The following is a 25,520-nucleotide window of genomic DNA, read 5'->3' as shown; positions in this document are numbered from 1 at the left end:
TGCTGGTGAAAAGAGCCAGAAAAGGGCACGATAGTCTCCTCTTCTACTCTATAACATGAAGAAACATTCTGAGGGGAGACCCCATTGCAGTCTACAACTTCCTCTTGAGGAAAAAGGGGAGGGGCAGGCGCTGATCTCTTCTCTGTGGTGCCCACTGACAGCACCTGAGGGAATGACCTGAAGTTGTCTCAGGGGAGGTTTAGGCTGGATATTAGAAAGAGGTTCACCCAGGAGCTGTTTGGGTACTGGAACAGGCTCCCCAGGGAAGTGGTCACAGCACCAAGCCTGACCGAGTTCAAGAAGCATTTGGATGATACTCTCAGGCACATGGTGTGACTCTTGGTCTTGTGCAGGGCTAAGGCTTGGATTCAATGATCCTTATGGGCCCCTTCCAATTCAACATATTTTCCAAAGTTAGAACTGTAATAGGGAGCTAGATGATCTAGTCTGGATTGCTTTACACCTCAGGTTCTCCTAATCCCCTGCCAAATAACATGCTTGAGTATAGCTCCTTTTTTAAAAAGGAACCTAGATTTAATGCAAATAGATAAAAAGATAGAGATCTGGCTCTTTCCATGGTAGTTCTGGGGATTTCCTTCCAGTAACTAATTTTCATTTGTTTGTCTGTGGCTTCCTGCTATTTGCACTTCTAATCCCTTTCCCTTCCAGGTTATGACCTCCACCTTGCTTCAGCCTACCTTCAGGTAGTCCATTAAAAATTATTTAATGGTCAAGTTTTACTTTTCTTGAATAATCCTGCCCCTATGAAAAAAAAAAACCCAAACCACAAAAACCAACACTGAACTGCTCCCCACCCAAAATTGAACAAAAACTCCTAAAAGCTACAGACCATACTGTCAAGTTGGGTACCATGTTCATATGTCTCTGTGTTTGTCTTAACCCTTGTCTAATAAGGGTGAAATAAGATACCAGAAAAATACATTAACCATGCTCAGCCTCTGCACTGATTGATGGATCTCCAATATCAATAATAGGTAGCAGGGAAATCTCTCCACTCAGGCTCTAAAACACAACAGATGCTGCTCTGACAGTTTTCATTATGCTAAAGTAGTGTATCAACAAGACTGCTTCTGAATTTTTGAATTTGGTGTTATCAGTTTTCTTAGGAATAATAACCATTGCAGATTTCTCTTTTGACATTGAAACATAACACTAAACAGCTAGCACCTCTGCTGTTCATACATTTAACAGCAAAGAGAGCTAAGGAAAATAGCCTAAATTAAAAACTTAGAGAATTAGGATCTGTCCTGCAAATTGATAGTAAATAACTATTTACAAAACATTCAATAGCAGGAGCTTGAATGAAATGTAGATAGTTCTTAAGACTTTTATCTAATGTCCTCAGCTGTGCAGTGTTAATGAATGTTTACAATTACCATGAATTTTAACTACTACTCAGCTTTATTTTTTAATTGATTTGTTTACAAAATGCATGCGTTAGTCATATTAATGTCATATTTTATCATTTTCAAAATTACCTGATGGCAGTTGAGGAAAAGTAGATGGAACAGTTTGTTTCTGTCTTTTTGAAATGCATTATGAGAGGTGATACAATGAAAAATTAAAGTTCTTATTAATTTATTCTTCTGGAGAGAGTTCATAACAGATTTTAACATAATATACTTTCTCAGACCCATCTCATTTCAGTATCTTATGACTATGATTGAAATTATAACCCTGTAAACCTTTTATTTAAATGTTCCTGAAATGAAGTTTTAGGCAATGAGCAATTAAGTATGTTACAAAAACTTAAATCTTAGCCCTAGGTTTATTAAGGGTAATTAAACCTCTGACTAAAGAGGGTTAGTCTTGAGTTTAGTATGGTTAAATATGTATTAATAATAGCAACATATACTAAAAAATCTGTTATAATGATAGATATTGAGATTATTAGAAGCCTGTTTGCAACATAATTCTTTTCTTGCATCTCTCATTACTTAATTACATAAGTGCATAGTTATGTTTTACATAATTGGCACTGTTTTGATTGATAGCCCTTTGACACAGTGCAGATAAGGAGACGTCAGTGTGGTACCTTATGGAATCCTGGTACTGTAGGCATGCAAGAAAGAAGACAAGTTCAGGCGGAATCTTCCAATTTTCTTCTATTTTGATCTTGTCCATGCAAAGCCAAAGCTGTAAAATTATTTTTAAGAGCATTTGCAGTAGTGGCATTTATTTTCAGAATTGTAATGACTTATGCAGAACCCACCAAGAGTACACAACAATATGAGATGCTGATTTTACTGTACAGTGCAACAACTTGGTGCAAAGAGGCAGGCTGAGCTCGGGCTACCTTCATGGGCACAATAGGCATCAAGCTGGCACTGACACTAGTTAAAGAATTAGTCTAAGAAACAATCAGGCATTCAGAGCATCTTCTTCAAAGCATACTGTTCTCCAATACCTGTTAAGCTGATGCAGCCGGTGAGGTTAACATACACCAGCACTGATGGAAGATACTACCTAGTTCTGCTATTTCCAGTCTGACGTGTTCCTTTTTGTTTTCACTGAGCTTAGTTGCAAATGCCAGAGTCTATAATTGAGTTCCATTTAAATATGATCATATTAATCCTTTCACATGTTTGCTCCTTTGTACCTCTGTGAACAAATGATTTAATTTTGATAGAGCAGAAATGGAGCTGCTAGACACAGAGCATGGATTAAAAAGGAATCAGAGCTCCTTTTCCCATAATGTTCCTTACTTTTAACCAGGAGGTATTTATGCAAAAGCTCTATTCAATTCTGTCCTTTGTAGACTGGAAGGGAGAAACTAGTCAAATGTTACACAATCTTTGTCAATTAGTGTAGGCGTGGAAGAGCTGGAATCGAGTGGCAGTTTCAGACAGCAAGACAGCACTGAAGCATGTTGCTTTTAAGTCCTCTCAATTCTTTACTTTGGATCAAAACCAAATTCCACTGTAGTCATCTGATGAGGGTAGCTGATATCCTTACTAAATGAAGTGCATACCCCTTTCTGAAGGTCTGACTCCATGCACCTGTCATTTTCTGATTTTATTCATCAGGCAATCGCTGAGTTCCTGGAGTATGACAAACAGCAGCAAAATCCATTCCATGACCTTGACAATAAAAGTAGGAAAGCAGAGAAACCTTGAAAAATGCTGGGTTTAACCATCAGTCTGTTTTAGCAGTTTAATAATTTAGTGGCTAGATAAAACTAACTAAATATGTTTCTTTTTTAAGTTTTTGCTGAAAAATAAGGAAAAAAATTCAACTATCAAAGCAGAAAGTGTATTTTGACACTCTTCTACTTTTTTTTGGTTTTACTATTGTATACAGCTTGGATGAAAATTAGTTCTTTCCCTCAGTGACTTATAGAACTATTCTTAATATTTTATGTTGAAGGAGGAATCAAATTCATAAATAATAAATCTACACTTTCTAGGTGGAATACACAGGAATATAATGATTTTCTGTGAGAAATCACAGATTTGATGCAATAATGCAGTATTTTAATGTCAGTTATACTCATTTGCTACTACTGCATGAGAATAAATTATCAGTCATTAATGTATTCATTCAGATGAAGATAATTACTGTGTTCTTCACTGATTTTTTCTACATCACTTAGCAGGAATGCAAATTGTAGAGGTTAAAAAATGAACAAGTGTACTGCAGACAGTGGGGTCAAAATGAACGATGTAGGATAAAATATTTTGTATTATTTCATAGAATCCATTCAGTTATATCTGAAAGCCAAAGCCATAACCACAGTTAAATAAAATGAGGGGAGCAATTTGATAAAAAAAATAAAAAATTATCTCAGAATAAAGTATTGGAAATAAAGGCGAAAAAAAATAGTCATTAAGGAACCAAGCTCAGTAGAAAGATCTCAAAAGAAGGGATGTGTAGCACTCAAAAATAGGTGCTTGCTAGCACATTCAGGCTGAGTTTCAGAAGACCTGAAACACTCATGTCCTGTGTTGAACAGGAATGAACAAAACAAAAGCATGGGTTCATCTATATAACAGACAGATGTCTTCTGCCTATATTCCAGACCTTTCAAAAAATGTGGAGCTGAGTTACCATAGACCTGAAACTCACACTGACGTTATAGGTTTTGTGCCTCACTGATATGAATGTAAGTAACTATAAGAATTTCAGCCATCAAGATCAAGGAAACAATCCTAAAAGCCTATACTATTTGAGTTCATTAGGCCCTTCTGAGCATGAGAAGAGAACTCTTGTGCCCCAGAGTTTGGTCATATGTTTGCAGCTTCTAAATTGGAGCTGCCTCTTTAGCTGGATGATCTACTCACTTTCCTCGCGTGGACAGAACTGTATTGTAACAAAGTTAAAACCACAAGCAGACATTTGCAATGACTTTGACTTAAAAGGTGCTGGGCAAAGATTACTTGACTGAATGAAATAAGTAGGTACTCAAGAAGTCAATAAACATTTAGCTCAATGTCGATAATTTTTTACTTCAGCTGTCTGGTATTCCTTTGTCAATTGGACTGAGCAGTACGTGAGCGCTAAGGTTACCATACTTCCATTGTTACTAGTGATAGTGCCAAATTTTCTGGATTATCCGGGTTTTTCTCAGAGTAATATTTAATTACTCAATAAGAACTTTTTTTTTCCAAAAATCTTACCTTAATTGAATATTGTCTATGTCTAATCCTAGCCCAAATATAGATGGTGGGGTTTTTTCAAGTTACAGAAGATCAGGTAGCTGAAACTACTTTATTTTTTTATTGTCCATTTTTGGTTATATTGTATGTACACAGCTCAAATCTAGCTTCAAAATTTTACAGGCAGAGGTGTTGATATATGTCTGGAGCCTAAGGCCATCATCTTTTTCATGTTTTGTTGATATGTCACTGGGAAAAGGCTCCATAAACTCAGTGAAACTCATCAAAAGAAAGTACTTACCCTCAAGTCTCAAGAAATTAAGTTCTTCCCAGTTTACTTTTGGACATCATGTGCTGTTTCTAACACCATTGTATAAAAAAAAAGAGCCAAATTCAATGTCTTGTGCATTCTTTTTTTTTTCTTTTTGAAGGTGACAAGGAGCAGTAAGTCCAAGCCAGGGTTTTAGAACAGCATAAAATATTCTTTTTTTTCTTTTTTTTTTTTTTCATGGAGGGAATTCACACCTTGATAGTACAACATTCGTATAACCATCGTTGGCTGGTGAGGGAGGTAATAACACAGAGTGTTTTCTCTTTATCTTTTTTTATTTTTCTCTTTATCTTTCTTTGACTTCTGAGTCAAAGAAATTTCCAAGATGTGCCAGCACTGAGGCAGTCATATTAGTTGCATGAAAGAGCACCAAGTTTGGCAATCTTTTTTTTCTTTCTTCATATTTATAGGTACATATAGTACAGTACAAATGCCAGTCTACCCATTTATCTGTCTAGTTATCTGTGAGCAGTCTTTGGCATGCTTCAAAATTTTTCATTTCAGCCCTTCACCCCTTCCTGAACATTGAACTGAACATTTCTCTCCCCTCTGAAATATTCTTCAACCTATTCCTTATGTTTAAGAAGCCAATACCCATGAAATCAGAGGAAGAGTTGAACCCCTCTAATGGCAGTTGAAAATGAAATAAGTTGCAAAAGAGTAAGAAGGAACAAACAAGAAAGGAGTCAGATTTAGAAATTATAGAAAGTGAAGAAAAGAGAGAGAACGACTCATATTTCTTAATGAATATTTTGTAAAGATCTAATCCAGAAGCAGTAGGTACCTTTTCCAGATGTTTCTGCACCTTTTATTTTCACAGCATGATGTTATTTAGCTTCAGCCTTTTGAATTCATGGTCATTTGTTTGGGTTTGGTTCAATTATGTCTAACATAATGACATCTCATCCACTTTGTTGGATATATTCCTTGATGTGCTATAAGGTTTAGTTTGTTCTTCATTACTGCGCAAGATTTATTTGATTTCAGTATGTGACTTATTTGTCACCATTATCTATGCAGTTAAAATACACTGCTCTGTGCCCACATATTTCTCTGTTATTGAGTTAACCTTATAGAAACTATTTATTTATTTTACTCAGCTGGGTCTGGCAAAATCATCTATGTACCACTGTTGGGAATTTGAATTAGGTCTCTCAGGTTTTGAATATTACCTATGTTTTAGCTGAAAATAATAAATGAAGGTGACATTTCTATTTTCATGTTTGAGCATACACTTTATCAATTTCTTAGAGTGACTTTTTTATTTTTTATGCAGTAGTACAGATCTTATTCATCTGTGTACTTCAGACATTAAAATTCTGGATTCTTTTCCTCTTGAACTTGAAATAGACAGCTGCTTTGGAATAAAAATGCTTCAGTGTTTTATAAAGATAAAATATACATTTAATAAATGTAGAAATTTATTTCTATTTGTATAATCACATCCCATATATCTGCATTAATCACAAATATTTAAAGCTAGGAATGACAGGAAACCCCATCTATATCTTCCTTCTCCTTTTTATAATAAAATGCAGAAGATTTTTGTTGTTTACAGGAGAAAACAGATGACTTTATCTGTTACCCTTAATACACAAATTAAAATGAAACTATGAAAAAACCCAATATATGTTTAACAAGTAGTTATGAAAGTATTGTTGGACATTCTTAGTTATTGCATGACTGAATTCTTAATACAGAATTACTGCAAAATGAAGATCTAAGAATAGAAATATTGCAAGGGAAAGGATCTTTTGTTAGCATAGTAATACAGATGAAAATCAAGTAAAGTTTTGAGATTACTTTCTTCAGATATTCTAAATCTATAGTCAGCTATTGCAAGAGTTTTGTTGGGTTTTTTTTGTACCAGATTCATGGGTCTCTGCATGTTGATTAGCTGTTGAATTGTTTCAGATTGATAGTTATTACAAGAAGCAATGGTTAAATAGAACCAGGTGCTGCCATAGTTACCAATGATGGATTACAAAACATAGTTGACCTACATTCACAGGTTCTCTATTTGGAAGAAAGACAGTAATGAACACGAAGATGATAATAATTTTCCATCAGTATGTCATTCCAGGTATATGCGTTGAGTTTGGGCTCAAATATCAAGACTGTTTAATAGACATAGAATGCCTATTGCATGTCGTCTGCCTATTACAGGTGTAATTGTACCAATTTTGAGATAGCGGGCAGGGTTAAAGGGGAAATAGTCTATATTTGTTCTGGAAAGTATCATCAAGGAATTTTCTTAGATACAAATTTAAAAAGAAATACTATAGGGGCTCAAGCAAAGACTTTTGTAGTACCAAAAATAATCAAGTGTGTAAGACAACAACCCAGAACTAGATTTTTATATTCATTAACAGAGTGATTGTCCAGTTCCAAGGAGAACCACAGAGCAATCTATAGCACTCAGGTAAATGCCTTGCCGTTGTGCTTCTTTCTGACTGTATCTTCGCTGTGCGTGTTACAGGTGTTTTGCATCTCAAACTTTTTTTAAAAAGAGCTATAATATTGAACTTGTAGTAATGGTGAGAAAGTGATGTTATGCCAGTGGTTTAATTGTCAGTCTTTCACCAATTTGAAATAGAGGAAGTGTCTCTGTCAAAGGAGGTAGGTGAAAGAAAAATTGGAAGCAGTTATTACACTAGTGAACTAAGATATTTTAGCTATTACTGAGAAGACTTTTCTCTTAATCTTATGGAATCTGAAAAGCATACATTAGGGGAAAACTCCATTAGTATGTTAATATTAAATATTTTTCTTTTGTGTTAACATATTGACTTTAAATAATGTATGTATACATTCAAATTCCTGTGCTGTGACACAAGAGTAATTTCACTCCCTACACGCACTGAGATCAAATTTATTCTATTAAGATTAGAAAGTCTGTCAAATAGAGAGAGCTTCCCCTGTAGAAGCACTGTATTCTACACTGGTGGAATTTTGTTGCTTTGCAGAAGCTCCTCCTATGGCTGTGACTCACAAGACAGTAAATCCACTCTTAGATTGCTTGTTCTGAAACCAAATATGCTGATGCTATGTAAGAAAACACTAAAGCCAGCACAAAAGCAATTGTGAAGCTGATTCAGAATTGTTGGGGTTTTTAAACACAAATCAAGTCTCAGTAAACTTTGTGTGTGTTAAGTATTCTGTCCTTCCACACCATTGGAAAGCAAAAAAAAAACCCCAAACCAAAAAACTAAAAAATAAGAATGCCATAAATTCTTAATAATGAGTTTTGGCAAATTTGATGGAAATGCCTATTCTTCATCTATCTCAAATTTATGGTGGAAAATGATCCAGAGTGATTGTGAAATGGCAGAATAAGATCCAGTGACACTAGGAATTAGAAACGGTTGTTTCTAATTCCTTCCCTAAGTTTCAGAGCGGAAAATAGTAAAATTTGGATTAAATATGTCCCTGTTCTGCAAGATGTTTTTAGCAATCCAACCTGTTTCCATTTTAAGCAGATCTGTTTTCCAGGGCATTTGTCTATGTCTGAGTTTCTTCAATCAGGTGTATGAACATTTAAATTGAATTTTTGCATTTGTGGGTTTCATTTTAATAGTTTCATAATAATTAAATCAAATGAAATGAAATCTTATGGCTAGTGTTCCCACATGAAGATAAAGAACTAGTGTAACAACACAGTAAAATTCAAGTCATTATTTAATTGCCAAGATATTAATTGTTTAGAAATGGTGATTAATTCCTTTGGCATTTACAAAGATGAAAATGGTAATAAAGCAATTAGAGAGAGACATATTTCCTTAAATGAAACAAGTCTCAACCTGTAAATCTCAAGGAATACAGGCTTAATTTAAATGGAAGCATTTTAAATTCCTTTTATTTAATATTTTCTGATAAAGATGGTGATTTTTGCCCAACAGGCAATCTTTTGCAAATGAAAATATTACTTCTATAGCAATTCAGGGTTTCTGTTCAAGCGGCAATGATTCATTTAAACAAATTTTCATACATAAGAATATTGATGTGTAAAACAAGTTATAAAAAGTAAAGGCTTGGCAATATTTATTTGGAAGTCAATTTCGTGACTTGCCACAAAGCTTAGTCAGGAAAAACCTATCAAATTAATTTTCAAAAGTCCCTGTCTTTGATCCCAAACTTTATTCTTTTCCATTCATGCCATCTCATAGTGCGTACTTTGACTGAATGGCCAAATTTTACTTTATTTCTTCAAATGATCCAGAACATAGATATTATACACATTTTATATGACTAGTGATGTAAAAATTTGAATATTAAAAACATATTTTTAAAATATTCAGATCAAAATATGCTCATATTTTCTTCAAAACCCAGGGAATTCTGGAAATCTGGGGGAAGGAAAAATAACATCCTGTAGCAAATTTGAACCTTCCACAACCAAGGCTAATTCTATGGATTTAGATACCAAAATATTATCTCTAGAATACTTGAATATCATCTAACCATTAATTATTTAGTACAAAATATTATCATGCAATATTGTCCTTTTTTTATGTTCTGCAAATTGTCACACACATGGATAAGAAACCGGTGTAATTTATATTTTAAACACACATTTGTACCGTCACAGCTAAAAATATGGTGCAAAACAAGCATTGCATCCAAGAATTTCTTGATGGTCTACATTTTTCTCTTGTTTATAAATAAGTGAGCAGTGGGCTACCAAATTCTGATTGAGTTTGAAATTCAGGCAGAACATTATCCAAATATTTCCTTCAGAAGTTACCTATCCCCAAAAGGTGAACATAATAAATGTTTCCAGTGGTCTGTTAGGCTTATGTGTTGTATAAAGCTGGTAAAATTTCTATAAGAAAGCAGAATCAAAGCAGAAGGAGAGGTTTTGTCATTATAGTGTTCTAGCCTTCTCCAAGTATTCTTAGATTATTTCATCTTTAAAGAGCAAAAATGGAATTGCATTAAAGCCAACCTAAAAAAATAGAGAAAACAAAAAACTTGAGTGATCACAAGTTGTAAGAATTAAAGCATAACTGAGCTTAAGATCTCAAACACTGTATCTTCAAACTATCAGATATGAAACCAGATCAGAAAAGTGTCTAATGGGATTAAACCTATATCTTGACTCAAAGCCCCTTGCTTTCTGGTGAGCTTCTGGCTTTGAGTTTACGGTGATGTATAATATCAACAACATAAACATTCTCATTTTGAGATGAAAATACCTGTAGAAGATGTGATATTAGCTTGCAGATATGAAGTTCCTTTATAGTCACAGTGAACATGAATCTTTTATCTCACCCTTTGGGTTTTTTTGGGGGTTGACTTCTGTGGTTTGTTTTTTTTTTGTGACAGCTTTGCCTAAGGGCTTCAGTGTGTAGTGCTTTATTCTTTTAACAGTACCTAGCCTTCTTTACTAATTGTGACTTTTGAATCACAGTGCCCAAGTTCTAGAGGAATTCAGAAAAGCATTGGAATTCCTCCTAAAGGGAGTAAAGGCTGCAAAAAAACCTCGGACATTTTCTCAATCCCAATTTGTCCTTCCTCACTCTTCTAATATCTGTTGTCCTTCCCGTGCAAAACTCACGTAAGTTCTTAGTCCTTGCAAGAAATTGCTTAGAAACTAGCAATACAGTTTTCTTGTATTGTCACTGTTATTTGCATACCTTTACAAAGGTGGCAATAATAACCCTCTTATTTCCTTTGTTTAACAGTCATCAAGCCCCTGACGTTAAGACATTCTTAGTAATTTAGACAATCATTATTTTGTTGATTGAACAAATACCAAATGCGGAGAAACAAATTATAAATACAATCAATTCCAGTCTGCTGAAGAAAAGCTTCTAGATGCTTCTTTTCTATCCAGTTAGGTAGAAAGAGTAGTCTGTGGAAGAGCAGTCAATGGACTGTGGTTCATAAATGACTCAGAGGTCTCAAACTCTTAACACAGGTATATATATATATAATTGAGCCAATTTGATTTAGCTCAAATATCTCCCAATTCATACTATCAGTTTGTATTTGAGTCTCACTAGATTCAGTATTTGAAGTTATAAATAAAAGTATCTCCACAATAAAGATAAACCCAGAGGTTAGAGTGCTTTATAAATGTCCACAAACAAAACTCCCTGTATGAGCTTGAAACCTGTCAAGCAGCACATTGAATATACATATATTTCTGGGTACCACATATTAAACCTTATCAAGGTCAATCCCCACCCTTTACTTTTTAGGCTTTAAACTACACTCCACTCTCAAAGGGATGTTTTTACCTGATCCTTGTAACAAAGACTCCATCTCACTGTGTTCCCTTCCACAGCCCTACTGCTAAATGACAGCTTAGGTTTCTGCTTTCAATAAAAACAGTAAATAAAATCATCTCAAAGATCTTTGCTTTACTCACTATGCTATAAAATCGTGAATTAAAAGAAAGTTCATAGATAATCCTGTAATCATATCCAAGCAGCTGTGTGAAGAGCAATGCAAAGGTTGAGTTCAAACACTCAAAAACTAGGGAAAAAATTACAGTTGAGGTTACAAGTGTAATCTTGGTTCAGCAGGAATGCAAGTAAGTGTGACAAGAGGATGAGTCAAACAGAGTTTTGAGGATTTGTCTGCAATTTTCATCAAAGTGAGCACACCTAAAGCAGCAAAAATCTTTGAACCACAGGAGCTATGTTTTCTTAGAAGTGAAATAAAATCAAGGAGCATTTTTCAAATAAATAAGACTTGGTGACAGAAAGGTGAAGCTATAAACAGATTATCCCCATCCACTCTGTCCTTGGAAGGCTCATCCTTCCCTTCAGGTTTGTTCTCAGTTCAGCAATCTTTCAACACGTTTCAATAAACCTGTATGTAGTCCTCTCTGTATTCCTAGGAAAAATATCTTTCTTTTTATTGCCTCTGATCCCTGACTGTGTCTTTTCCCAGACCTCTGAATAGAGGGAAAGAGAGATGCCAACTTAGTAAACTACAAAATGATGGGCAAAACTGCCATCTGTCACTATCTGCTCTAAGGACACATTCACGCTACTACCTTACATAGCTTAGCCTTGCCAGGTCCCTGGGAAGTAGTCATCTGGTCTAATAGATTCTGAGTACACAAGTAAAGTTAATAAAAAGAGATTAAATTCTTTTAAAAGGCTAGAAAATAATTCTGTGTGCAAAAGTGAGATGTGAATACATGGTAAGCAAAGAGGTCTCTGTTAATTCAGTACTCCTCTTTGTCATCCTGAGAAGGGAGCTTGCTGCAATTACATAAAGTTATAAAGTGTGTTTTCTCTGATTAGTTGTCTATATAATTATAGGACACCACTGCATATCTGGCAGTGGTTTATCCCCAGTGACTCAGCAACTTTTTCATCCTATTTTCTTTATTCTGTGCTCCTAGCCCCATGCCAACATCACTGATAATCCACTTCATACGTAAGGTTAGGGAAGAATAGAGGTGGTGCAAAAGTTAAGAATGCTCTTTTGTGCAGGAAAGGAGATTTAGGGAAGAAAGAATGAGGAGCAAAAAAAGGTTGAAGAAAACAAATAGAATTTAGGAAAACAAGGAAGATTATGTCGCTGAAGAAGTATTGTGTTCTTTTTTCTGTGCTGGTGAGAAAAGATGAATATTTATTGAGCCTGTTGGTATGAAGGGAGACAGTAAGCTTGGATCAGTGTGCTATGTGAATGCCCCAATGCTGCTTTGACTCTCAAATAGGGAGAAAGAGCCAATTTTTAGCATTAGAGTTTCCCATTGCAATTACAACAGCAGAGACCTTTGAATGATTGCACGGCTGCCATACCACCAGTCTGTAGGTGTGACACAGCTGATGCCACACAAAAATTCACTTCTGCCTCTAGACCAATATGGGATCCTCTCCAATGCCTGCTGTCAACTGGTGGTGTGGCACTGTGACAGTTTATATCTTGAAATTAGGAATCCCCCACCAATCATCTGTATCATCTGCGAGTATGTGGTCTCACCAGTGCGATGTAATGATGTGTACCCAGACTTACCATGATAAATAAATATGAGCTCAGGGGCATTATATCCCATCAATCAGAGAGCTTATGGCTGGTAGAAGCAAGATCAATCGGAGAGCCATCCAAATCCTTCAAATGATGTGGGCATCCAATATCACATTAACAATCGCATCTCCTCTCCAAGTTCTTCTCACTGGTTCTTAATGTCTCCCTAGTCTTTCCAAAGCCTGTGACCCTTGCAACTTTCCAACATTGGAAAAGCAATACAGACACTGAGAGACAGGATGCAGAGGCTCTGTGTTTGTGGTGGTTTGTGCATAAAGCAAAATGGGCTTGGCCTAAAGACACCTTATTTTTCACATAGAGTGTTTCTCTCAAAGAGGTCTAAGACCATTTCATTGTGCATGATGGGACAGCTGATTTTAAAACAAGAACCATCTTTGGGAGCAGCCTGGTGGAGTAGAATAGATAGAGTCACTGATTTTTTTTCTTTGCACCACTATTATTGTCACTTATGCTCTGTTGCACGTAACTTATGTCACTGCGGGAATTCCATCTGTTCCTTCTATGCACAGCGATACAGCTGTAGATACATATGTCAGTTCTAAAAAGAAGCTCTTCCTACTGAACTGTTATTTCAACTTGTAATCAAAATTTTTGAGTTGTGGCTGAAGTGCAAGCTATTCCAAAGTAAACTAGAGATTTTAAGGTTCAAACAACCTAATCAATAAATTGTTTGTCAGTAAGAACTTTTTACCCTTTTCACCCACAGTAGCAATGTGGTTTTCTGGAGGGAACATGTGTCTTTTTAACTGCCTTTTCCAGCTAATAGACTGTATTTCACCTTGTGACACAAGAATAAAATAGATCTCATTTTACCTAGTTTTCTAGCCATAGTACCAGATTCCCTCCCAGAATGCAAAATGAACTCAACTGACCTGAAAAGTGGTGTCAGTAAGATCCTAGTCCATTTTAGTCAAAATCCCATTTACAATTCCTACAGTCTAGAAGTATTTTTGTGCTGAGCAAATGCTTTTAAACAGTCAGTCCGCTGAACTGATTGTCTCTCCTTCCTGAAAGATGTCTGTATCCGCGGGTCAGACTGGTTCTTTCACCAAAAACAAAATATGAGAAAACTAATGTAGCTCAGTCATCTTTACAGTTTAGTTAGACGTATTTTTCTAACGTCTCATAAAATTTTAAACATTGCAAGACTCTGTAAGTAGGATCATTAACTGTGGGTTTACTATCAAAAGAGAAAAGTAATTACAGAGAATTGTCAATTAGAAGAAAGGTAGTATTCTAGAAAAGCTGTCTTCCAGAACAAACGTTCCTGTGATAGTTTTGTATGTGTCACAGAAACAGTACAGCCTTTTCTCTGCACTGCTATTTATAATGGAGTCTTCTGAATCCTCCACTTGCACCAATATCTTGATAAACAATGACTTGTTCCTTTTGAACTTGACTTTTGAGCACACCACTTGTTGATGATACAGTCGGGAAGTGTGTTGAATGTAAATGGTGTAGGAATCTAGATCTATAACACAGAGATGGACTAGGGCTGCATCATGGAACTATAGAGGAAAGATTGTTCATCAGGTGTGCATTTACTCCTCACATCTTTTGTGAAGTCTGTTCTATCCCACAGATTTCTCCACTTAAAAGTTCCCGTCTCAAGTAGTGTGAAGTAGTCTGAAGTAAAAATGGAGCCATGAGATAGCTTTTTTTCTCTATCCTTTGCTTTCTGTCTGGATGTAGTGACAGATTATTTAGATCTGTCTTGCTAGATCTACTTGTCAATGAAGATGACAGAAAAAAGAAGTGCTGGAATTTCCAAGGGTAAACTCAGAAATATTGCAGAACTAAGCAAAAAAGTAATGACTCCCCTTATTTTTCACAGCATAGTGATCTCTGATTTGAATAAACAGAGAGCCAGCAGGGACCTCTTACTACAAAGCAGGACCAATCATGCTATTCTATCTAGTACTATACTAATCTATGCCATTTTTGTTACATACAGTCTACCAAGCTTATCAATGTTCAAGATTTCATAAACATCTCAGAAAGTTTATTTTGAGAGCTAAAACAATCTGTGTTTGAATTATTCTTTTCGATTTTCAGAAGTCACTTTTGTACTAAAAAGTTCTTTTACTCTATCCCTTCCAAACCTGTATCTTTCATGAAAACAGTGTGTCAAACTAGGCTGTAGTGCAGCTGAGACCTTATGGTTATTAGACAGGAAGAAAATATGGGCCATTTTGCAACAGCGACAGTTAGAAGACCAGCAGATTTGTGGAGCGTTGTATCTTACAATAACATTTCTAAACAACTAGTAAAGAACTTGTAGCTACTGGTCCAAGCAAAATGTACATGGATGCTAATGGAATCTCCCCTCCAAAGAGTTTCTACCTGGACAAACATGCAGTAAGTGCGGACTTTGCACACTCTTCCAGAGGCAGCATACTGATGAAAGCAATCACTCTTAATCTTTCAGGATCTAGATCTAACATATGATAGAAACATAATTAGAGCTTCTCCAGTTGACAACAGAGTCAGTTTGATGTGAGGATGGGGCAGACATTGCCATATTCATCTCTTCTGTCTTTGAACTACAACTGAGATTACACATATGAGATGGTTGAAACCACAATTTTGCAAAATGCACTCAAAAGTAACAAATTAACAGAATTGTACATTATTAGCAGCATCTATCAGTAGATCATTAAAACTATCTCAGCCCTCCCATACCATGAGAAGATTAACCTCATTCTCCTGTCTATTTCTAGAAATGTCAGGAAAGAATATGCATATTTTGGGGTGTTTTGATGCATTTTATCAATGGGACACAGAAAGCACGTATTTAAGCACAAATCCTTTTCAGACCTCAGGGTAAATTCTCTTGCTGATTTTATTCTCAACAGTCAGCTTCCTCTGCAAGCATCCAGTCATCCCTTTGACTGCCCCTTTGCCATCTTCGGATTATGGCATTCAGTTCTCAGTGACACTAATTAACTGAGTGTGTATGCAAGGGACAGAGCACCACAAAGCTCCATCAAGGTGGTCTTAAACAATGCATATTAATTAACTACAAACTACAATGGGTTGGGGGGGGAGTTTGTTTTTTTTTCTTGAGAATAGGAGTCTAATGCAAAAGTGATCAATTGTTCTCTTCTACCCAGCTCTTCTATTCATGTGAAAGCAGTAAGCAAGTAAGGTATCTCTAACAATAATTTTTCAGAGAAGTGGCAAATATAAAATTTCATTGCTGTGTCACATAAAAATACAACTTGCATTTAATATTCTGGTAGTTTTGTTGTAGAACATGAATCAACAATGGAAACCAGGTTCCATCTGACTGGACATTGCTGCAGAGCTTAGAATAATAGTAATAATAATAATGCTTTAGCTAGATGACTTCTGCCCCAGGCATATGAAAATTTCCCACGTAAACATCTAATTAACAGTCTCCAATTTACAAGAATCTCATTCGAATGAAATTAAAGTTTCTGCTGTTCATATCAAGTTAATGTTAACACTTCAAGCATAGCAGAGTTTGGCTGTTTTGAGAGGTGTCTTTATCTAGTACAAATCAAAATAGAACCATGTAGTTGAATAAAATTTTGTTGTTTTACACTGGCTAAAGTTCTGGTCCCCTTTGAGCACCTGGTCTATTTGAATTTTACCTCTTGCATATGTCTGTCTTAGAATACTAATGCTGCTTTCCTAGGTAACAAGTGAAACATGGAAATATCTTAAAATAACTAAAGTTTTCCCATGTATTTTTCTTTTTCCGGGAGAACTATGCAGTCTTACAAGCGCTTTGTTATTTCTAGAGCTTCTGAGGAAAATAGAATAAGTTAATAATTCATTGCTGTCACTTAGAAACATGGAAAAAAATATGGTGATAAGGCTTTTCCTTGAAAAGCAGGAACGTTTCCGAAGTAACAGAATATTTCTGACATTGAAAGTGTGTAAAAAAGAGGAATATATTTTATTATTATTAATATTAAAATATTAATATATGTATTAAATTTAAGTGGGTCAAGAGTATAATATGGATTTTTTTAAAAATAAAAGAATATTTTAATTATTTTATAGTATTTTCAGCATGTTTAGAGATAAATTGTTCTAAACTCAATATATTTTATAAAAGCTTTTAAAAGAACTCTTGGACTACGATGCAGAGCAGAAAATGCCCTTTGCTACCACTTTCTTGAACAAGTGTTCCTGGAACACTTATTCTGACATATCTCCTGAGCAATACTTCCAGTTTACCTTGTTTGCACTAGATGAAACACATTTTGGGGTGAAATATTTGAGCAGAATGGCAAAGTACAAATTTTCAATATGTACCAACACTTACTTGAGTGTACCAGTAAAAACATAGGATAATTTAAATGTCTGCTTGTTTGTATAATTTCTGTAGATAATAGATTACTGATCTGAACTTCTGTTACATTTAGAGTTAGACTCTGATTCCATTTAATATCTTAGAACATGTTTAAATTTTAGCACCTTTATATCATCTTGACATTGATGCTATTAAGTGTCATTAAAGCAAACTATGAGTTTAAGCTTTGGTCTGAATAAAGTTACCATTGAAACAAATGATGACCAGCTGATTCATACAAAGGAGAAAGCAATCCCAGAGACCATGTCAGTTCTGACATATCTGTAGTTTCCCACCTTTACTGCTCACCAACACTGCAGAAATCATACTTATATACACACTTCTGTATGTGCTTAGAACAGAAGCTAGGTTTATAGCAAAAAATGACTTTTCGTGTCATTCACTTGAAATTATATTTACGTACATGGACAACATTTGCACCAGTGAAAGCTGTGTATTTTCATGAACAAATGTTCCTGTGAAGCAAACAGCAAGGACAAAATGAGGGGTCTGGTTATGGTTCCTTTGAAAGAAAGTGCCGTAAGACACAATTTGCACAGATTAGCTTAACTAGAGCTGGAAGTAGTTTTTGGTACATTAATAGTAAGTCTTAGCATATTCCAATCACCTAAGATATCACATACAGGAATTGCACCATTACAAAAGTTTGAAAATCGAAAATGAAGAAAATCTTAATAATTTTGTGCTTTGACAAGGGATTGGGCCAAATATAGTTATGTTTCTAATTAAGTCAACAATATTAAAATAAAATTACTCTATCTAGGGTGATATTGTTAAAAATGTATATAACGTAGACGGCATTTTGCTTATCCAAGTGGTTTTATCATAGCAATAACTCACATCCATTTTCTGTAAGCATTAGAGGCTTGTGTACCTATTATGGAGGAGCAAGAAAAAGCAAGGGAAAATGAAAGAGCCCACAGCCATTCATGGAGAAATAAAGATTTCAACTATTTACAAATACTTGTTCTGATTCCTTTTAATCTACATTAAAGGATACTGACAGATCCCAAACCCAAGCTAACGTGAAATGACAGATTGCTCAGATCAGAACAGTGTGAGGGGCCACAGGCTAAATGAGTCAGTGCAGCTTCTCTCCATTTGCATCTTTAAAGTTCTTATTTCCAACATGCACACAAACCAATTCCACAGTCCTAGTTTTGGATCTCAATGTAAAATGCAGGGGACAACTTTCTAACCACCAAAAACTTTTTTTTCTTTAATCCAGTTACTAGGTATTAAAGTTTGCAAAGGTTTAAACTAAATGCAGTGCTTCCCTGATTGCTGTGATTATTTCTCTAGAGTGCTATAAAAACTTACCTTAGTTTGAAAGTCAAAAATAATACCAAAAAATTAATTGAAAACAGAGAAAGATACAAAAGTGTATAGCCTAACAAAACTGCTAATTCCTCCCACCCAAAAATGGCCACACATTTGACTTCTATTTTTTCTTACTCTGTAATTGTTATTTAACGAATATAAACCTTCAAGTATAAACTGCCTGACATTCATTTCTATTAAGATCCAGACACTCTGTTCCTGTCTGCAAAAAGTCCCCAGTAAAACTCTGAAGGTTGTGTAGCCATTGTTATGCTTGCTGCCTCAACTGCTCAGCTCCTTCAGCATCAAGAAACAATTTCTAGCCACAGCATCAAGACATCTGTTCATGAGAATCTGCTATGAATCATGCAACAGAATGAAAATTAGAGTTTCGTCTTCTCATTATCTTAATCTTGATGGAAGTCTCTGCTCACTGATTTTATGTGTGATAGCGAGAACAAATGCACATCCTGGCCCCAGTGGGTCAAGGTAAAACTGTCCCTGGTGATAAAGAGAGATGAAAATTTTTAATATCAATTTCCAACATACAACAGTATGTCCTCTACTAACAGCAAATAATATCTGAGAATTTCTATTGTGGGTGGTACCAGATATTAATGAATTAATATTTTTTTTGTAAGCCAGTGAAACAGTAAAAGTATCTACACTATTAATACATTTATTTTATACTTAAGAATTAATCAAAGAGAAAATAATTCCAACAATATGGCAGGCAGAATAGATCTCCCTTTTTTATACCAAAACAATCATGTCTGTATTTCCTATTTCTTACCAAAGATTATGGTCACTCTCACAAATTTTCCGAAAATAAAGAAGCAGTAAGGAAACAACTTGCTTCTCTTTAATGAAAATAAATTATATTTTTTAAAGAAAATCATGCAAACCTCCCCATATAAGCAACTCTCACATATCGTGTCCTACTCACTCCCCTTCTCTAAATAACATCCAACCTGAGGGAACCTGAATTTTGTCATTCACATTTGTGGGGACCTTCCACTCTGTTAATCTCCATCAGCCCTATTTCTTACCTCTGTCAGTCAGAAGTGACTGAGAAGGCATTTCAGACTGCCAAATAAGGGACTACCAAACACCATCTATAAGCAAAAATCCAGCATTTCCTATGAGCCTAATTTCCATCTATCATCTTCTTAGCAGACAATTGGTGTCAGAGAACACCTTTCTATTCACATCAATATCCCATATGCAAACAGCATGGAATTTAATCCTTCCAGATAAAACAGCACTTTCTTTATCAAGGATCTTACTGGTGCATACTTTGTTGGTTAAAGAAGAATAAATTGACAAAACGTATAATCTAAGTGAGCTAATGCATTTTTGCTTAAGCAAATGTACCAAGAATGTTTCCAATCAAAAGTATTACTGCTGAACATAAACTTTGAATAGATTGTAAATATTTATAAAGTGAAAAAAATAATTTGAAAATATTGTCTGAAAACTATAGTTATTGAGCATTTTTCAGCCTTTCAGTGTTAATCTAAGTGTACAGTTCTGAAGTCTTAGAGAAGGAAATTTACACTCTTACTTATGCTTCTATGGCTTTGTAACAGTTCTGAAACTAGCTTAGTGGGTTATGTTGTCATTAGCAAAATTAACATTACAGGAATGCTACTAATGAGTATGTCCAAACTTGCTGATATTCTGGACAAGAACACCACAGGTGTTTTAAGATGAGCATCCAACAACCGCACTATTTCTGATACAATCTGGAAAATTATGATATGCACAAATATAAGATACACTTTGAAATTCACATTCAATTTCAATTTAGCTCTTTTAATTATTAATTTCTTGGGGCCTTTTAGCTTCATGGGCAGTGAAGCTTGCAGTTAATTAATGTCTATGTCTGTGTCTAAGCACTTACATCCTCTCACAGGTCATCTGTCACATTTGTCAGCTCAGTGCAGATGCGTTATGGTTACGAGCAGGTAGCATGGATCAATAAAAAAAGCTATCCAAACTGTCCACTGTCCAAAGTTTCTCTTTGGAAGAGCTCTAGTCCCATTCCACAGACAGATACATATTTACAGCTGAAAAACAATTCACTCCTCAAGCATCCCTCCCAGCTCAGTATAAACTGAAATTCATGTGCTCAGACTGCTTCATTTTACAAACCAAAGATACGGCAAGAGGAGACAATGGGGAAATTAATTTCCAAGTCATGCAGTGTCTGGGAGTTTGCACCACAAATTATGTCAGATCATAAAAGGTATTTATATCTGAAGAACTAAATCAATATTTGAAGGTGAGATTCAGTCCCAGGTTGAGATATTGAAGTGTAGAGATCTACAATACGAATTTGACATCTATGCTTTTTTACTCTTAGTAGAGGTTCAACTGACTAATGACAAGATCCATGAATTAACATGTAAAATAGAAACTCATCTCACATACAGACACCTTAATTTTAATTTTACAAACAGCCTCTAGAACAAAAATTTTTCTTTCTTCCTTGGTCATCCTGATGATCCTCCTGAATCCCAGCTTGATTAGAATTACTCTTTCTGACTACTGATGATCAAAATTGTCCTATATGTCTTATTATATTTTCTCAGCACTTTATGTATTAATAATTCCATAATGAACTGCAAGTTAGTATCTGATATATTCTAGGGTTGCATTTGCCTTTGCTACATGGTCCTGTTAGTTCAGAGTCACATCTACTACTTTTCTATGAGTTCTCTTTGAAATACTGATCCTGCTGTTTTAAGGAACCATATATTTAATCACATGTTTAGCAGCCTTTTTATATTCTGGTAATTTTGAAAAATAATGGTACAAAAACCAATTTTTCTTTCAAAAAAAAAGAAAATTCACTTCTGTTCAGCCAGTTTCTTAACAATCCTTAAACATATTCAATCAGTCATGAAAATCATGCTTGAAACCAGTAGAAGATCAAACCTGCATTTATTTTCTCTAGAAAATATTTATTAGTAAATATTATAAAAAATAAATCTCAGTCAGTGGACTTTATTTAAATCATGTTGAATTTTATCTTATAACTATTTGCTGTTATATCTTGATTATTATTTTCAAATAATTACTGCTAAAATCTTTGTTGCAATTGATCTTAAGCCAACATGTTTTTTAACATCAAGACATTATCAATCATGTCTTTTTCTTCATGTTATTAGACAGAAAACTGTTTTCTACAGAGATGCTAATTTTATGTGACACTCCTCTCAGAATCCCTGTATGGACAACATCTGTCTCCTTTATGTGATTACAATGAGTTTTTCTTAAGTACAATAATCTCCAAACTATCATCTTGATCTCTTATCCATCTTTCTCTGTTGGTTTGTCTATCATCATCTTTCCCTCAGTTTCTAGTTAGTTAATAACTCAGGGCTGGGTTTTTTTCCTGAATTATCCTTAATTCTACCCCAACCCCATTCTCCTCTTTTTGCTTCCCTTCTGTTCATGAAATTACAAAACTTTTTGCTAAGGTATTTTCTTATTAAAATATGTAGACATACTACACAGGTGGTCTCTTCATGACTGAGAGATATTGGCAGGGAAGGAGGAGAAATCTATGTTCCTGCTGCGTGCAGCAAGTGTTAAGTGAATAAATAAAGCATTTCAGTTTTCATCATAACCAGACCTCTGACTCTTTTCCAAAACACCAAAAAAAGAGAGGACAGATGAGTGCTAGGCACTTTAGGGAAAGTATTAATTTCTGAGCCAAATTACTCATCAGCAAATGTGTTTGCAATTCCTTTGATTGAGCAATTACTCTTTTCCTCATGGATAGCAACAAGTTTTAGCTAAATAGAATGTAATCGATAATATACGTAAGATTCATTAGCTAATCTTTTATATGCATCTAACCTTCTTTTCTTCCAATCTCAGAAGGAAGAACAGTTTTATATCAGGACTTAAGCTGTGTATAAGCTTTTATAATTTACAAACACTGAAGGAATGTCCTTTCATTTGTCTGATTCTGACAGTATATTGATGAAAACTATTACTGTTCTGCAAAGCCTATTGTCATACTAATGATAAGATGTCCACAGAGCATTGAACACTGAGCATCTTGATAGGAAAACAAAACTTACACCAAGAGAAAATCAAGGAAGCTTGCATCCCTGTCAGTTTCTAAAGCAAGTGTTTTTTCAAAGGTATGACATATTTGTTGGAAAAAAATTCCAAAACCTCAAAACTATGATGCAGAGACATTTGTTTAATATAATTTTGTTTTCTATAAGATTACCTGTAGACAAATAATGTGACTCAAATAGTGATGTATATTTGTTCAGAGCAAGACAGGATGCATCCTCAGGTTGCACTAGGGAACCTGAGAGTTGACATGTCCTTCCTCTGCCCCATTCACATTTGAAGCTATTATTTTCTTCTGCCTCTCTGCTGAGAGCAGTGAGTGGTTTCACATCTGAAGTGAACTGAAGCATATTTTTCACTGGAATGAAATTCTGTTTTCTCCACCATAATGTTTATAAACCTCAGACAATAAACCACCATTTTTTCACAGGGTCAGAAAATAGGGGGTATTATTCTTTTCCTGAGGGGGGAAAAAAAAAAAAGAAATGAAAAAGAAGAAGAAAAAGATATGCTGTCTCATATTAGTGATTTAGTCTGAGCACGTTATTGAATCTTAAGCCTATGGTAAATCACTCCTGGTATAAATCAAAGATAACTCAGCTTTGCACTTTAACAAATTCAGCCTAGAAAGGGAATTCCTTCTCTTTCCTGGCTGCTGAAGAGTCCAACCCAGACGTGTTGAAAGTACCATAATCCTGGTTAAATACTTCTGAAGAGTAAATCACAACCTTGTACCCTCAATGATTTTTGATCATAGACTCAACAGGGGACTCCCAGTAGAAGGAGTGTCAGTCACTATTGTAACAGATAGAAAGTCCTCTCTGGGGAGGTATATCTAAAAAGCCAACCATCACTGGGGAACAGCCACCCACCTACTTAGACTCTCTAACACAGTAGTCTTACCTTAGTTTTCAAATACAGAAGAAGGAAGCACTCCATCTCCTCCTCCACTTCTATGGGATTATTGGAAGCATTTGCTGAGGATTATCTGCTTTCAGTGTCCATGGCTCCCAGTGGGTTTCCACCTACATCTCCTAAGACCATTGAGAGAACCATAACCACTACCTAACCTGTGAAGGGATACACAAGACCTGCAAGAGCTTGGCTTAAATGCCATGGAAGAGTTACCGTCTTCCTTTTAGGCTTGTAGTTCTCTGTCAGGAAAGGAACAATGATTATTTACTTCTCTTCCAGGGCTGTAGCTTTAAGATAGAATAAATTCAGGTACTTTGTCATTTTAGAATAGCAAAAAAGTGTTGATTTTCATGTAACTTAATGGACTTTATGATTAATATTGTGTAAGCAAAGCCAAAATTTGAAACTCCTAAATGTGAATGTTTGAACATTTCTCATGAGTATGCTTTAGTGGGGCTATTTGCCAAGAGGTGTAGTGGTGCTGCAATCACACAGACTCAAAGAAAAAAATAAAAATCAATCTACAAAAAAGCAGAGATAAGTCCCTTTGCTGTATAGTCCCATAAATTATATTTTGAGTAGACACAATTAATTTAATCGGAGGTTTTTCTGACCCTCTTTTGCATTTTGCTTTCCTTTATTCTCAGATCTGATTTCTAAGGTCATTTTTTAAATAAATTGAATAGCCTGTGCTTGATATTGAAATGGAATTTGACAATAATATAGCGATGAAACTTTAAAGACAAATTATGAAGGATTACCTTTTTTAGTTTTTACAAAAATTTTATTAAAATTGACCACTAATAAGTGTCAAAGGATACTAATTCACTGATTCTTCCAAAATGAAAATTTTGAATTAAGGGAGGAGTAAAATGGGTTTATTAAAATGTTTTTGAAACAGAAGATAATCCAGTTATCATCTTCATCATGCCTTGTTATAGCAGAAGCAGTCCTCAATTCTGTTTATTATCTCTAAAAGATACCAGCATGGAATTTGGCTGCTAGGATGGGAGATACATATATATATATATTTATCTATTTATCCTTCTCAGGATAACTATTCTTCCACATGGGAGTCTGCGAATCCTGAATGCTTCCAAGTCTGATGAAGGACGGTACTTATGCCAAGGTGTAAATGTATTTGGATCTGCAGAAATCATTGCATCAATATCTGTTAAAGGTATGAAGAAATAATTTGATGATAATAATGACTTGTCTTGGCTAATATTTAAATATTAATTAGAATCCCCCAGCCAATCCCCCAACAACAGGATTGTAGAGGCAGAATAAAAAGGCATTTCCAACATGTTAGGGGGAGAAAACTCCATCTGGTTAAACACTCCTGCATCAAATTGCATATTCAGCTGTTATATAATGGATATGTCAGAAGAATTAGTATATATATTAAATCGCTCAAATTATAAATAATTCTATAAGTAAAAGAATCAATATCCCTTTTGACATATTGTAGCTTTGGGAACTCACTTACCCCTACCTTTTTCTGCATGGGAACAAACCTTTAGATTTAAGTGATAGTTGTATCTATATAAAATCTAAAGAAAGATAGTTCCTTAGAGGAGCAACAATAATCAAACCACTGAGTTGCAGTCTATTTCTAAACCTTTTTTTTTTTTTTATTTTTCAGCTGAATTCATATATGATCATGGATTTTGTTTGTAGGGGGTTTTTGTAGGGTTTTTTTTACTTCAATTTTCAAGCTTCTTCCCATATTTTGTAACCCAGGAAACATCGTTTCTTATTTTATGTTACAAAACTGAAATTTTCATGTAATCACAGTATTCCAGGTGCTGCAGCCCTACAAAAAATTAGTTGTTTTTCCTGAAAATAATGAAATTAATTAATTAATCCATCTCAGATGTCCTATAGA

The 25,520-nt window shown here is 35.0% G+C and overlaps 1 protein-coding gene across 5 annotated transcripts in view; it reads left to right on the top strand.

The window, feature by feature from the left end:
• CNTN5 (contactin 5) overlaps positions 1-25,520 on the top strand; it is a 634,097-nt gene that overhangs the window by 541,511 nt on the left and 67,066 nt on the right. For all 5 annotated transcript variants that reach the window (XM_027677364.1, XM_027677365.1, XM_027677367.1 and 2 more), the window contains one exon: positions 24,685-24,812. In XM_027677364.1, the coding sequence (XP_027533165.1) occupies positions 24,685-24,812 (128 nt within the window). The remainder of the gene's footprint in view (positions 1-24,684; positions 24,813-25,520) is intronic.

This window comes from Neopelma chrysocephalum, unplaced genomic scaffold (assembly GCF_003984885.1).
Source record: "Neopelma chrysocephalum unplaced genomic scaffold, ASM398488v2 Primary Assembly neopelma1_43, whole genome shotgun sequence".
Lineage (NCBI taxonomy): Eukaryota > Metazoa > Chordata > Aves > Passeriformes > Pipridae > Neopelma > Neopelma chrysocephalum.
The sequence above is the reverse complement of the archived record's forward strand: the minus strand, read 5'-3'. Positions and strand labels throughout refer to the sequence as shown.